Source organism: Clupea harengus, chromosome 16 (genome assembly GCF_900700415.2).
Source record: "Clupea harengus chromosome 16, Ch_v2.0.2, whole genome shotgun sequence".
Lineage (NCBI taxonomy): Eukaryota > Metazoa > Chordata > Actinopteri > Clupeiformes > Clupeidae > Clupea > Clupea harengus.
Window position 1 is genome coordinate 15,505,654 of NC_045167.1, and position 15,920 is coordinate 15,521,573.

The 15,920-nt window shown below is 42.1% G+C and overlaps 2 protein-coding genes across 5 annotated transcripts; one reads left to right on the top strand and one right to left on the bottom strand.

Annotated features, from left to right (window-relative positions):
• The first annotated feature begins 34 nt into the window (after window positions 1–34).
• Window positions 35–11,674, top strand: hcfc2 (host cell factor C2). The gene is made up of 15 exons (XM_012823557.3): window positions 35–396; window positions 1,141–1,289; window positions 4,625–4,785; window positions 5,052–5,257; window positions 5,641–5,725; window positions 5,831–5,937; window positions 6,243–6,458; window positions 7,938–8,147; window positions 8,347–8,423; window positions 8,657–8,774; window positions 9,365–9,405; window positions 9,624–9,776; window positions 9,975–10,160; window positions 10,448–10,763; window positions 10,993–11,674. Exons 1-15 carry the CDS (start codon window positions 231–233, stop codon window positions 11,070–11,072), a joined length of 2,271 nt encoding a protein of 756 aa, XP_012679011.1. The 5' UTR covers window positions 35–230; the 3' UTR covers window positions 11,073–11,674.
• A 668-nt stretch (window positions 11,675–12,342) lies between these two features.
• On the bottom strand, window positions 12,343–15,840 carry nfyba (nuclear transcription factor Y, beta a). Of its 4 annotated transcripts, none has more exons than XM_012823540.3 (7): window positions 15,707–15,840; window positions 14,714–14,804; window positions 14,196–14,329; window positions 13,853–14,050; window positions 13,418–13,496; window positions 13,243–13,322; window positions 12,343–12,965 (listed from the first exon to the last, which is right to left on the bottom strand). In XM_012823540.3, exons 2-7 carry the CDS (start codon window positions 14,802–14,804, stop codon window positions 12,933–12,935), a joined length of 615 nt encoding a protein of 204 aa, XP_012678994.1. In that variant the 5' UTR covers window positions 15,707–15,840; the 3' UTR covers window positions 12,343–12,932. The 4 variants fall into 4 exon arrangements, with proteins under 4 accessions (XP_012678994.1, XP_012678995.1, XP_012678996.1 ...); XM_012823541.3 differs by having other exon boundaries at window positions 15,732–15,835; XM_012823542.3 differs by lacking the exon at window positions 15,707–15,840 and adding an exon at window positions 15,248–15,625.
• Window positions 15,841–15,920: the final 80 nt, after the last annotated feature.

Below are 15,920 nucleotides of genomic sequence, written 5' to 3' on the forward strand. Positions count from 1 at the left end.
AGTAGCTACGTTTTTTATGTCAACTCGTTGGAATGGAATGAAAGGTCCATGCTCGACGCGGAGTGTAATTTACACTCCAGTGTAGCAGGTGGCAATGTTGAGATAAAGCTTCTGAATGGTTAGACGTAAACAATACGAGCAAAACACTCACATCGACCAATCCTGTTACCCATCCGCCACAAACCTTCGCGGTCTAGGGTGTCCCTACACCTTTGGTCCATGTTAGGACTATGCTGTCGGCCTCGGAGGGTCCATTATGGAGAAAGGTTCCGTCCTTCACTGGTCCCATTCCCAGGGCAAGGCACGGCCATCGAGCTGTGGCTATTCGAGAGCTAATCGTGGTGTTTGGAGGAGGAAACGAGGGTATTTCGGAGGACTTGCATGTTTACAACACTGGTAAGTTGGTTAGCTAGCTCGCTAGTTTGCTAATATTATCTAATGTTATACGGCTAGCCAGATTTTCATTAGCCTCTCAGCCTCTCTTGGTAATGTTGTAATGGTTTAGTTAGTTAGCATAGCGCAGAAAGATCGAATATGTGAGCTAACCAACTGTTGGATACTTTGCTAATATTCACAAAACTAACCTGATTTGAATAGCGGCGAGATAACAATGTGTTAATGAATATGATCATGTTATGCAGATGTTAGCTATGCTAATAATGAAAGCTGTTTCAATGGTTACCAGGGCAACTACTAGAAGCTAGGGGCACACCACATCACAGAGAAAACGCCACAAATGTGTTTAGCTAAGTAGTTATAATGCTGGTTTTATTGAAAGTCAGCAGGTGAGACAAATGTTGGTGATGAGTTCATACCATTCATATTTTGTATTAAGTTTGGATAGCCATACCGCAAAAGGAGTGTGGTTAGCTGCCTTGACTGCGGCTACGCGATACCTTTCCCTAACGACTAACTTATAATAAATAACACCCGATGCTATGTATTTGTATTAATCTGGCTGTAAAGTTGTTTAAATAAGCCTGTGTGAAAGTCAGTAGCTAGGTTTATTACATCCTTTTCAGGTGCCTGTTACATTTGCTCGTTCGCTTCAGAGATAAGGCCGTTTTGGTTCTCCATAAAACCCATTGATGTTCTTCACCAAGTTGCTCTTTGTTTTGCTCTTTCCTCACTGATGTTCAGTGTCCAGGCAATGGTTTCTTCCAGCGGTCAGGGGAGACATCCCTCCTGGCTGCGCTGCCCATGGCTTTGCCTGCGAAGGAACCCGTATCCTGGTGTTTGGTGGGATGGTGGAGTTTGGCAAATACAGTAACAATCTCTATGAACTACAGGTAACTCACCATTGCCAAAAGCCTATCAGCTGCAATACCACCTAGCACATTTACATTGTCCAAAAAATGTGTTCTACTAGAACTGCTCTTTTATCTGTGACTGAAGCATTGTTTTGTTTATGCGTTTATTTGAAAAGGGACAGTGTACATTGATAAACATTTCCAAAAAAAAATTAAATACACCTAAATTAGCTAGGTTAGCTAGTTTTCATCCGTTGTCCCTTGGCAGGGCATGACAGAGAGATATGGAAATAAAAGAAAGAAATAATAATACAAAATTATATAATTAAAAGAAATAATAATAATAAAAAAAAGATAAGCAACAGTTTGACAAAACAGTGCAGTTAAGATAAATTGTAAAAACCAGACAGACATACAAGGTAAACAACAGTGTGACAAAACAGTGCAGTTAAGATAACTATTGAGAGAAGCAAAATCCTCTGCTCAGTCATCGGTTTTGATTTTACTAGGCCTTTGACACAGTGAACCATGACATCGTCCTGTCTATGCTGTCCGAACTGCACATTTTGGGGAAAGCACACAGTTGGTTTCAATCAGTTGGATGTTCATTCGGTGTGTCATGACAGGAACGTGTCAAAATATCACCACTTCACCACTGGTGTACCTCAGGGATCGGTACTTGGCCCCCACCTATTTTCTAATCACACCACCTCCTTACCCATGGGTTCTCCTATCACTGTTATACGGACGTTACTCAACTGTATTTGTCTTTCCGAATGAACATCCAACTGATTGAAACCAACTGTGTGCTTTCCCCAAAATGTGCAGTTCGGACAGCATAGACAGGACGATGTCATGGTTCACTGTGTCAAAGGCCTAGTAAAATCAAAACCGATGACTGAGCAGAGGATTTTGCTTCTCTCAATAGTTATCTTAACTGCACTGTTTGTGTAGAGAGGCCGTTACAGATGATTCAGAATGCGGTGGCGCGTTTGGTCTTACTCACTTGTTACTCCTCTGCTATTCACCCAACTGGCTCCCTGTAGCTGCTAGAAGTACTTTTCAATCCCTCACTCTCGCCTATAGGACAGCCACTGAATCAACACCAGCTTATTTAAATGCTGTGTTTCAGTTCTTCAGCGTCTGTCGTCTCACATTTTTAAATATAATTTGTCTAATTAGTTCTTAGTTTTGGTATTATTATTAATATTGATGTTTTAATTATTATTATAACTAGAAAATGCATTTCCTGAAGGAAATACCAGTGCATGAAATGCAAAAGTTAAGAAAGGAAGAAGAAAAGAAAGAAGATTGAAAGAAGGAAAGAAGAGTGAAGAAAGGAAAGAAGAGTGGAAGAAGGAAAGAAGAGTGGAAGAAGGACAGAAGAGTGAACAAGAGTAGCTATGGATAAAGACAGTAAAGAGAGAGTGAAGAGGGAAAATACTGAAAGAAGGAGAGAAAAAAGGACTGAAAAAAAAGTAGAGTATGGAAGGTGTCTCTTAATATATAACAGTTGAATAGAGAGGGACAGAGAGAAGAGGAGCCTTGGAACCTTGGCGCAGGTGTCAGTGAAGCACAGGTGCAAGCCAGTTTAATGACCCCATTATGATGTCATAATGGCCCAATGTAAGTCAATGGGAACATTTTTATTCGTTTTTCTTTAATATCTTAAAAAGTATTAAGTTCAGAAAAATGAAAAATACATAGCATAAGTGTCCTTTACAAGACCTACGCGCCAAAGTTTGAACGGAGTTCCTAAGTTAAGCGGTTCGAGCTGAATTAAGTGCAGAAGTCGGTACAAAGAATTACTAGAAAATGCATTTCCTGAAGGAAATACCAGTGCATGAAATGCAAAAGTTAAGAAAGGAAGAAGAAAAGAAAGAAGAGTGAAGAAGCAAAGAAGAAAGGAAAGTAGAGTAAAAGAAGGAAAGAAGAGTGGAAGAAAGGAAAGAAGAGTGGAAGAAGGAAGGAAGAGTGGAAGAAGGAAAGAAGAAAAGAAAGAAGAGTGGAAGAAAGGAAAGAAGAGTGGAAGAAGGAAAGAAGAGTGGAAGAAGAAAAGAAAGAAGAGTGAAGAAAGGAAAGAAAAGTAGAAGAAGGAAAGAAGAAAAGAAAGAGGAGTGAAAGAAGAAAAGAAGAGTGGAAGAAGGAAAGAAGAATAGAAAGAAGAGTGAAGAAAGGAAAGAAGAGTAGAAGAAGGAAAGAAGAAAAGAAAGAAGAGTGAAAGAAGGAAAGAAGAAAGGAAGAAGAGTGAAAGAAGGAAAAAAGATTGGAAGAAGGAAAGAAGAGTGGAAGAAGGAAAGAAGAAAGGAAAGAAGAGTGGAGGAAGGAAAGAAGAAAGGAAAGAGAAAACAAATTAGAGTATGGAAGGTGTCTTAATATCCTTAGTTATACAGTTGAATGGAGAGGGACAGAGAGAAGAGGAGCCTTGGAACCTTGGCGCAGGTGTCAGTGAAGCACAGGTGCAAACCAGTTTAATGACCCTATTATGATGTCATAATGGCCCAATGTAAGTCAATGAGAATTTTTTTATTAGTTTTTCTTTAATATCTTAAAAAGTATAAAGTTCAGAAAAATGAAAAATACATACAGTGCCCTCCACAATTATTGGCACCCCTAGTGAATATGAGCAAAACAGGCTATAATTGTGGCACACATGTTTTGGGGAAAAATATTTTTTTAATGTCAACGGTTTTTTTTTCTTTCAATAATTTTACTTCAATGAAAAGGTAAGATTTTTGTGAATATTTTGAGTGAAAGACCGAGAGGATAAACAGCAAAGACATTTTTTTTCATAGCCTGTTTTACTCATATTCACTAGGGGTGCCAATAATTGTGGAGGGCACTGTAGTATAAGTGTCGTTTACAAGACCTACGCGACAAAGTTTAAACGAAGTTTCTACGTTAAGCGGTTCGAGCTGAATTAATCACAGAAGTCGGTACAAAGAATAAGAAGAAGAAGAAGTATAAGAAACGAAGGAATAACAATACAGGGCATTTCATGCACTGTAATAAGAAAAAGAAGTATAAGAAACGAAGGAATAACAATACAGGGCATTTCATGCACTGTAATTATAGTAATAATTGATGTTTTCACTTTAAAATGGCACTTACCTTGATAATAAATGATAAATGCTATAATAATTATAACTTTATTAATTATATAACATCACCAGCTGTAACACCAACCATTCAATGCAATGCCCTTTTAAGCCTGCAGCACTCATTGACTTATAGTTACGATATTTAGCAGACGCTTTTGTCCAAAGCGACCCAGTGCAGGTGTTTTATTGTTATCATGAATCTGTGACCATGGTAACATCCTCTCCCATCTGCACATCAGTCATTTGCCCTTGTTTCCATCCTGTGTGTTTCAGGCAAGTCGCTGGCTGTGGAAGAAATTAAAACCCAGAGGCCCGAAGAATGGCTCGCCTCCCTGCCCTCGCATTGGTCACAGTGTCACCCTCATTGGGAACAAGTGCTACCTGTTTGGGGGTCTGGCTAATGACAGTGAAGACCCTAACGGCAATGTACTAAGGTAGGCAACATTACATAGCAACATATCACTGCAAATGTACTGTAATACAGACTGGGAGTTTCAGAACGGTAGGACAATGTAGTCAAACTGTCAAGATATGAGGTCTCTCTCATAGATCTTTCTCTTGGTGAGTGTAGATTTTATGTTTGGCTTTATGGAGGCTTTGGCATCTTGTGCACATGCAAAAAACAAATGCTAACACAGAAATAAAAAAAAACAGAAAGGTAGACATATACCACATCCACCAACACACCCCCTCTGTGTAGGTACCTGGATGACTTCTATGAGCTGGAGCTGCAGGCGGGGTCAGGGGTCAAGGGCTGGAGTATTCCGGACACTAAGGGTGGGGGCCCGTCCGCTCGCGAGTCCCACACCTCAGTGGCGTACTGCAAGCCCGGTCACAGCCCCAAACTCTACATCTTCGGAGGCATGTGTGGGCACCGGCTTGGTGATTTGTGGCAACTAGATATTGGTGAGCTGTCATCTTACAGTTGTTGTTGATGCTAGATCAGTCTTTGCAGCAACAGCAGCAGGTAGCAAACCCCCTGTTAACATTTTTGGCTGCTTTGTTTCTTCATGTGTTCAATACTTTTTCCTTGTGTCATTACACATTAGTACACATAACTTAATTTCTGAACTTATTTGTTTTGGTTTGTTTGCATGTATGGATTATTGGGTGGTTACCAACATCCGGTGAACATTTCATGTCAATAGCACCTTTGGAAATATATTTACTGAGAATAGTGACGTGTTCAATACTTATTTTACCCGCTGTAAGTAGAGAAAGTACTGAGTTCACTGCATTGAGTAGTGGATGTGCAGCCTCACCCTTACAATTGTCCCTGTATTGTGTAGAAACCATGACGTGGTCCACACCGGACACGAATGGACAGTGTCCCTTATCCAGAAGCCTTCATTCGACCAACGTCATAGGAAACAAGTAAACACTCCATTCCGTCACTGTGCATTTATATTTTCTCACAGACGTTTAAATATGTCTCACTTTCTCTACCTGTCGTTTAACTCCCACTGTCTCCGGTTGCAGGATGTACGTGTTTGGAGGCTGGGTTCCGGTCGTGGAGTCGGAGAACAAACCCAACGCCCTTGGTGTCGAGTGGATCTGTACCAACTCTCTCTCACTGTTGAATCTGGGTTAGTAGTTCTGGTACTGTTTGTCTGTTTGGTCAATAATGACTGCAGTCTTTGATTGGTGTGTTTTAACAGGTGAATGTGTATCACTGTACCATGTATCATTATCCTAGACCATTGTGTTGAGTAATGCCTCCTTTGCCCTCATCATCACTTCCATAGAGGTTTTTCCTAATATGGAAATATTGTAATGGCACAAATGTTAGTGCAGTGTGATAGCCTTCCATTAATGCCTGCCAGAGTCAGCGTTAGTGTTTCCGAGCATGTGACTCTATTGGCGTTAGTTAGCATGTAGTTGTGCTCCACAGACACCATGACATGGGAGCGATGGGGCCCAGAGCAAGAGCAGCAGTACCTGGAGCAGCAGGGTCCCGATGATGGCCCTACCAACGTGCCCGGAGCCCGGGCAGGCCACTGCGCCACCACCATTGGCTCTCGCCTCTACATCTGGAGTGGCCGGGACGGCTACCGCAAGAGCTGGAACATCCAGGTGTGCTGCAAGGACCTCTGGTACTTGGAGACAGGTGAGAAATCATGGCGGTGATGGAGGACTTTTAAAGCAAATCTACAAGTCACATCTATCAGCCATGATTGAGGGTCACATACAGTGGGGAAAATAAGTATTTGAACCCCTACCGATTTCGCAAGTTTGGCCACTTGCAAAGAAATGTGTGATCTATGATTGTAATAGTAGGTGTATTTTAACAGTGAGAAACAGAATATCAACAAAAAAATCCAGAAAACTGCATTTAATAACATTTATGACTTAATTTGCATTTGATGCAGAAAATAAGTATTTGAACCCCTAGCAAAACATGACTTAGTACTTGGTGGAATAACCCTTGTTGGCAAGCACCCATCCATAGTCCCCTCGATGCAGTGGAGTCGTTCTGTACCCTTGGTAGAGAAACAGCCCCAAAGCATAATGTTTCCACCGCCATGCTTGACCGTGGGGATGGTGTCATATTCAGCATTCTTCCCCCTCCAAACGCGGCAAGTGGAGTTGATGCCAAAGAGCTTCATTTTGGTCTCATCTGACCACATCCTGTCTCCCAATCCTCCTTAGAATTATTCAAGTGTTCATTGGCAAACTTCAGACGGCCCTGTACATGTGATTCCTTGAGCAGGGGGACCATGAGAGTGCTGCAGTACTTCAAACCATTACGGCGTAGTGTGTTGCCAATGGTTTTCTTGGTGGCTGTGGTCCCAGCTGCCTTGAGATCATTCACAAGCTCCCCCTGTGTAGTTCTGGGGTTATTCTGCACCTTTCGGATAATCACCGATACCGCACGAGGGGATATCTTGCATGGAGCCCCAGACCTAGAGCGATCGACAGTTGTTTGGTGTTGCTTCCATTTACGAATAATCGCACCAATAGTTGTCTGCTTCTCACCAAGCTGCTTGCCGATGGTTTTGTAACCCATTCCAGCCTTGTGCAGGTCTACAATCGTATCTCTGACGTCCTTGGTCAACTCTTTGGTCTTGACCATGGTGGTGAGGTTGAAGGTGTGAAGTATGATTCTTTGGACAGGTTTCTTTTATACACGTCACCAGTTGAGATCAGGTGTACCTTGTTAGGCCTAATGAGGACTAATCTGTGTGCTTCTTGTGCACATAACTGGTCATTGGGAGCCAGAATTATTGCTGTTTGCTTGGGGGTTCAAATACTTATTTTCTGCATCAAATACAAATAAAGTCATAAATGTTATAAAAAGCAGTTTTCTGGATTTGTTTGTTGATATTCTATTTCTCACTGTTAAAATACACCTACCAGTACAATTATAGATCACACATTTCTTTGCAAGTGGCCAAACTTGCGAAATCGGCAGGGGTTCAAATACTTATTTTCCCCACTGTATGTAGTGATGAGTTTGATGTTTAGTCCTATTTTTGGAAGTTGCATTTAGTGTAGGGTCACTTTTGTAGAGGAAAAGAAGAAAATAGCTTCTGGAAGCAGCAAAAACTAAAGCCAAATATCTGGTGACATCCTTTACACTTTCCAGAGAAACCAACTACCCCTTGTGCAGTGCTGTTGGTCAAGTCCACCATCACTATGCTGCATGTGGCTTGGCGCCCCCTACCTGCAGCAGAGTATTACCTCCTCCAGTTACAGCCCATCAGGCCCCCTCAAGGCCCCCCTGCTTGCCCCTCTGATCCCTCTATGGACCCCCAGTCATCTTCCACTGAAGTAGTGGAAGAGGGGACCTCACAAGGTGAGAGACTTCAGTCAGTCAGTATTGATTTTTTGTTCCATGGATACTGAAAGGCTACCGTGTATTTACTTTTTTGCTCAGAGTGTCATGTTTGTCTAAGTGTTCTGTGGCAACATGAGTCTGTTTGAATAGATTTGATTGTGAAGACCAGCACCAAACTGAACCAGATGTTCTGTGTTTCCTCCTCACTTTCTTGCAGAGAATCCTCCTGGACAGAGCCGCGACAGCCCGAGTGGAAAGATCTCATCTGGAAAGAAGATGACTTCTCCACTGAATGTATGTGATGTCACACTATCAGAATGACATGACAACTGCAGAGTCACATCCGCACTCTCTTTCGACTGCTCAGCTAGCGCAGTGGATACTGACCATTATTATTACTGCACAGTATTTTCAGCACACATACAAACATCTCCATCACACATCCTTGTTCAGAGGGTTGCAGTTTGTTGGCTGGAAGGGGTGTTTGGCGAGCCCTGCTCACAGGTTCTCTGCCTCTTTCTCATCAGGGAGGGGTTGTTGTGGAGACCCCCGTGGAGATATGCGAGAGTGGATCAGAACTCCAGGAGGAGCTCCATCCCACAAGGGAAAGGGGTGGAAGAGGAACCCACCTGCCATCTGAACCCTGTGAGTTAATGGCACTACAGTGAACCTTGGAGCTGTCTGTCAGATTTGTAGGAGGCAAATGTAGTTCTCCGTAACATCAATTATTTTTGCCTGAAATATCCCCATTTTGTTAGGGACCATTAAATGGGAAAATGAAAATATGTTGTAAATTAATTTATACATTCAGGGATTATTGTAATATTAAAATTCCCAGTCAACAGTTTAAGGACATAATTAGGCAGTCTATCTGTAAATTAAGGGGCAATTAATACAAAAGAAGGTCTATTGAATTTAACATTTATGTACGTGATGCTCAACCCCATTGACCTACAGTAGACTCATTACTTGTCTAAGTAAGAATGTAAACATCAACCTTTTTTAATAATTGAGTCCCTTTGGAGCAGGGCCTACAGGGTTGCATCAAAGATCAAAACAGCTGATCATTTTGTGAGAACATTTCTCCTGATGTTATTTGGATTGCAAAGGGCCTTTAACCATTCAGCTAACATCAATAAAAAAATATTGAGGAAGGGACAGGGATTGCACTGTGGTATGGAGCAGGATTTGAATGCACTGACATCGATGCACTGTTGTCTTTGTGGGTTTTGCAGACTCTACATACCCAGGGAGTTCCGAGAATCTTTTGAGCCAGGTAAGGGGAAATCAGCTTCTGTTTGTTGACCCACAGACCAAAGACATAGACGGTAGCATACCATCAAAGTAATCATTACTGGTGACAGAACATGGGGATCACTTGTTTATTTGAAATTATTGGCCCCGCACTTTGAGGTCTCTGGTATGTATTGTTACAGTTACAGTGTTTGGTACCATTGCTACCCTCATGTGTCATTCTTTACCCTCATTGCATAGACACCAGGTGAAGATGAGGGCCTGGAGGAGCCTATCTGGTTTGATGTGGGGGTCTTTAAGACACTATTCTCTGAGGTCACCGAGTACTACCTGCCTCCCATGGAAGGAGAAGAGCCATCACCCCCACCTTACCGCTTCATCAGCTCCAGAGAGGTATGTGTGTTGTTGTTCACTCTATTACCAGGCCAGTTTATCCTAATGGGGTTATTTAATTCTTTTTTTGATGTCTTCATACTGGCAGTCTGGAGGGCAACTTATCGCTCATTTATAATTAAAACTAGAAAATATTTAGATTTAGTGCTTAGTATGCAGTTGGGATTGTATCTGAACACATCTGCCTCTTCCCCTTAGGTAAAACAGTGGATTCAGCAGTGTTATGAGGACAGGGAGAAGCACTCTCTAGAGCCGGGCGTCACTTACAGGTTCAGGGTGTCGGCCATCAACAGCTGCGGCCAGGGAGACTTCAGTGCTGTGAGCGAGTACAAGACCTGCCAGCCCGGCTTCCCTGGAGCACCTTCTGCTGTCAAGATCAGTAAGGTACAGCATCCTACTGTGCGTGCAGCTGCAAAGGTGGCATTACGTCTGTAGCAAGCTAAGTGATGCATGGCAAGGCAGTGATGCATATTAAAGCCTACAACAGATGCATGACTCCTTGACACATTTGCACACATCATTTCTTCCTGTGAATGTATCAAGTAGTCATGCATCTATTGTACAGCATACTGATTTCACTTTCTTCTCTCTCTCTCTGCTCACCTTCAATTTCTGTTCCCCATTTCTCTTGTTCTTTAACGCTCCTGCTCACCTCTCCCTCTCTCACTCAGGTGTCTGAAAACGTTCACATCAGCTGGGAGTCGCCCACCTCGCCGTCGGGAAAGATTCTGGAGTACAGCATGTACCTGGCCGTGAACAAGAGCCGCGGGGGCTCCAGCGGGGCGGCCACGGCCACGGCCAGCACGGCAGGCGGCGAGCTGGCTTTTATCCGCATCTACCGCGGCACCAAGACTTCCTGCACTGTCAACCCGTCGCACCTGAGCAACGCCCACATCGACTGCTCGGCGCGGCCGGCCGTGGTGTTCCGCATTGCCGCCAAGAACGAGCAAGGCTACGGCCCCGCCACACAGATCCGCTGGCTGCAGGGTGAGAGTGTGTGTTTGTTTGTGTGTGTGTGTGTATGTGTGTGTGTGTGTGTGTGTGTGTGTGTGTGTGTGTGTGTGTGTGCGTGTGCGCAAACTAAACTAAAGTATGAACTCTACTAAAGATAATAACATAATGAACTTTATATATATATATATATATAATATAAAAAAAAAATTCAGTCACTCCCATACCTGTCTCACGTCTTGCTTTTCCTGTTTCTTCCCCCTAGATACAAGCAAACTCAAAGCCTCTTCATCTGAATCTAAAGCCAACTCCGGAGAAGCGGACCAGGAAAGCAAAAAAAGATAGAACTACCATGACCCTGACTCCCAACCACTATACCCACTTCATTGGGCGGTTTGAAGTTTAAAAGAAGTACCCCTTGGATCCCTATGTATAGTCGTAGCACTCTGTTACCATTACAGCTCAATGTCTGGTCTGAGATGTATCCCTCCAATATTGCCAATTGTTTTCTAAATCCCTGAGAACTAGATACACTGACTGGTCACTGCAAATGTAGGAGTACATATTGTTTTTCACTCATTTTAATACATATAATGAGCACCTTTTTTTTCTTGTACAGATGTATTTATATTCTTTTTTTAAACCACAGCTTTTATTTTTTAATGTCATGTTATGAATCTCTGAGATAAGAAAGCCAGAATCTGTTCTCTCATTTTATAACACAAGTATGGACGTACCACAGCAACTGGGTGTCAAGTGCCTTGAAGTGGGGGTTATTCATACCATTCTGACTGGTGCTTTTGATTTAAGTGTTTTACTAGTGGAAGTCAACTTGTTTCTTGGCTTAAAAATATATCTACATTTCACTCGAGGTTTGCAATCCTGTAAAGTGTTTGGTCAAGGTGATGGTTGTTCATCCAATATGAATAAAGCTCTTATTTATTGTGTATTGTAATTCATGTTGTCATTACACAAAATATGTTCAAGTATATGTTGTTAAACATTAACATCCCAATATTTGTAGAACTTTTTACCTTTTTTAAATCATCTGCACCTTTTGACTATTCCGAATGCATTTCAGGTAGCACTAAAGAAGGCTAATTAAAAATGTACTTCAAGCCTTTGACCTTGTGTTCATGTCACAAAAACACTGCTGAGAAGTGCTCTCTATCTTAAATAAGTATATGCAATGTTGTTTGTAGCCTCCATATTCTCACTGAAGTACTGTAGAAAAACGTTAACGTTTTACACATTGCGTTGTTTCATTCAGTTACATTTAATCATTAAATGTTTTTTTTTGTACTTTTTTTATAAAGTGTCTTTTAATAAAAAAAAATGAACTAATAAAAAAAAATCCATAAAGTAATGGTTGTTATTCTATACACCAGAGTCCTTCTCCTGGACCCTCCCTGCACTGAAACCCTAGCTTGCCCTGCTCGAAGCACACGTGAATGAAATCAGTGGAATTAAAATGCTGTTGATTAGCTAAGTGAGGTGTGTTCAGCTACTGCAGAATTCAGCCAGGAAAAGAAGGAACATGCAGAGTAAGGATTCCCAGGAGGAGCAAAAAAAAAAAAAAAAAAACCTGAAAATATTGCCAAAAAAGCCTTTGATATTGTTTCATTTTTATTTTTATTCAAACAGTTTACCTGGATATTTAATTTACTCAAGTTACAAAAGAAGAAAGGAGAGCATGATTCAACATAAAAATGAGATCCCACCATGTGAGAATCCCTTCCTATGATAAGACATTTAAATAGTCTGAAAAAACAAATTAATTTCTAAAATGTCATGCCTAAATCACTTATCTTCCACTTTCCAGTCCAAATACCCTCCCTCCCAAACAATGTTTATATGTACAACATGGACATTGACCCACAAAGTTTGAAATCACCTGTGTGATGTGATGTTAGACATTTTAATGTTGGTGTGAGCTAGCCTCACAGCTCTTCACATTTACTACTGAACATGTTACACACTACTGACCGCACACTCTAATGAATTAACACACTGAAGGCCCTGCTTGCAGCCCTCTTGTCTTCTTCTTCTTGGGCTTACACATTTCTATCATCATCATCATAATCGTCATCTTCAGCTTCATCTTAATCATCTTACATCAGCAGTCCTCCATCTCTGAGAGACTGTAGACAGTCAGAGCTCGGACTGCCTCTGTGACTCAAGTGCTCCAGAGAGGTTGGGAGGGTGTCATGAGAACTGAATCTGCTGCACACCTTGGATCTGCAAAAGGAGATGTTCAGTCAGTCAGGAGATCAGTCAGACACCCTTGTTAAGAGTCAACATAATTACAGTATGGTTTTATTTAAGCAAAAACCCATTTCTACATTCTGAATGGTTACAAACACAATACCAATAATAATACAAATAATACCACCAACAGGCATACTAATGTGTCTAACTGACTCGGTAACAAATTAACAGTTTTAGAAGCACATTTCAGCATTAGAGAATAACAGAACAGTTCCGTTAGGATTCCCCAAATAGTGTTCATCCTCACCTGCTGATAGGAAGTGGTGTAGACCATGACGTTCTGCTGCTGACCATCGGTGGTGATGATTCCTGCCGGCAGCTGATTGGCTGAAATGGAAAGCACAATTGCCGTAAGTTTCAGTCACTTTTCTTACAGCATTTAAGAGGGGAAAGGCCACATCTTTCTATGGTCTGATACTCACCAAAGCTTTCCTCTGTAAGCTCCTCACCAAGGCCTTCAGACACAGACACACCGGGGATGCCCTTCTCACCCTTCATCGCCTAGGAAACAAAGTGGAAATAGCATCAACCGTAAGTGGAGGATCACATGCTGTTGAAGCAGGGCTGGGCAAGTAAACTTGTAGCTAAAGGCAGTCACTCCAGTCAACAGCCAATTGTATTGAGCTTAGGTCACTCACTGATCCCAGTCTTCACAAAATTGATATCCAGTGCCAAAACCTACGGCCTTCTAGGGACAGAACTGTCCACCTATGTCTTAAGCTGTGCATGCCCTTGTATTTTGTAAAGTAACTTGTCACAAACACAAAGACGGAATTTGTGTATGTACGCGTGTCTGTACGTGTGTATATGTAATTATGTAGAAGGTGTGTATGTGTGTGTTCAGCTGATTCTCATACCTCTCGGAATTTCTGCAGGTAGAGTTTGAGAGGCTCCACGTACATGTCGAAGCCCAGGGTGGACATGGCGAACAGGATGTCCTCGCCATTTATGGTCTTCCGCTTCTCCTGGTGGCAGCGCTCACTGGCCTCGGACGTGATGAAGCTGATGAACTCGCTCACACACTCCTGGACACACTCCTTGGCATCTTTTGCAATCTGTTTTCCAGGTGACAAGATTCATAGAAGAGCCACAGCCAGGCAACTTAATATAACTTCCTTGGTAGCAATATATCCCTCAAAGGCAGTTGCCACTCTACCACTCACTTCTTGCCCACCCAAGACAAATCAACACAAGACTTACTTTTCCAGTCTGTGGAACTGCATTTTTCATAATGCGTGCCACATTCGCGATGGGGAGGTAGATGTCTTGTTCACGTAGGTGATCTTTACCGCCATTTCCATCCTCATGGTCATTGAGCCCGTCATCACCATCATCTTGAAGTGGAATTTAGAGAAGAAATAGGTGAACAGAGGTACATTTAATTCCACACATACATAATATTTCAAATAAAGGGATTTGCTGGTATCTACATTGTGATTACACAAAAAGTAGATGTGAAGACAATAGAATATGCACAATGACTTAATGACAATGATAGTATAAATGATAGGTCTGACTCGATCTTACTATAAACAACTTCACTCATTAGATCATTATGATGAGGTATCTCATGAGATCTGTTAACAAAGAAAGCTGGTAGGCACCTACAACAGGCTGTGCTTGAGGAAGGGTTCCCTGCAGCAGGACTATGGCATTTGTGGTAAATACTGCGAGTGAAATTAATCGTGAAAAGAAAGTGTTGAAAGGTTGAGCCTTACCATCCTGGGCCTGAAGCACGTAGCTACCAGCCATGTACTCTCCTGATATACCCAACTGAGAGGTATCGGTTGTGGAACTATCTCCGTCCATCTAAACACACGGAGAAAACAATGAGCTTCGGGCTGTGTAGGCATATGGTGGGGTTAACGTTAGCTGGTTTGTGGTGTTTAACAAATTTGGTCTATTTTCAATCCAACTAACAAAATGTTTTGGTACATACAGTCAGCTTCCTGGTATTTTGGCGGATTTCTCAAAACATAACGTTAGCTAGCTTATCCAACCTTCCCGCTGCGACTGATTTGAAAGCTTGCTAGCATTAGCTGGAACTGGCAGGCTACCTTGTAATGAACACTAAGGCAATGCTGTTTAATAACGTTACTGGTTACCTAAATAATGCTAACGTTACCTATACGACACATTATTTGTTCTTTAAAACAACACATTTAAACTCGGTGACTTGGTCGGTGGCTATGAACAAAGCTTATCTGGTGGTCTTCGCTGTGTGTATTGACACAAAGGTAAAATGTACCTACCAAGCTAGTAAATTAGCTAGTACCCAGCTAACTGTTGTTAGCGGGTCCAGAGCAAAGGTCCCAACAAAGGACAGTGATCTTTTAGAGAAAGAGCTAGTTAGTAGTGTGTCCTAACTAAGAATGGCTAAGTCCTTATATCAGAGTCTAGGTAACATATAGCTGACAGCAACTTCATAATTGCCATTTATCCACTGAAACGTTCCCCTGTGGGTTTTCAACCATTGTTTTCACACAGAAATCGCTGGCTAGAGACTGAAAGCACAAAGCGGCCTGTAGATGGTTGTGAAATGTCTGCACCACGGACACGATTTTCAGATGTGTCACACATGATTCTCAAGTATTGCTGCTCTCAAACCCTCATTCTCACAGACAACAAATAAAAATCAGTCAGAGACGGACATTTCCATTCGAGCTAACGAGAAATTGGTTAGCAATCATTGGCCGGAGCCAGATACAAACCTGCAATGAAGCCCTGGTTGGTTACCTTCTCAAAACGGCCGTTTGGTTGGACAGAAAATGGCTGCGAAAGAACCAGTCCCAGCGCGGAGCTCGGCGATCTGACAGCAGTGCCCTCCTACACTCGCTAGGGGGCAGATATAGCCTAGTCACCACCCCTGTTCCTGTTTGTCGATTTGCGGATAGTGAGTGATATTTATTCAACCTAAATTAATTT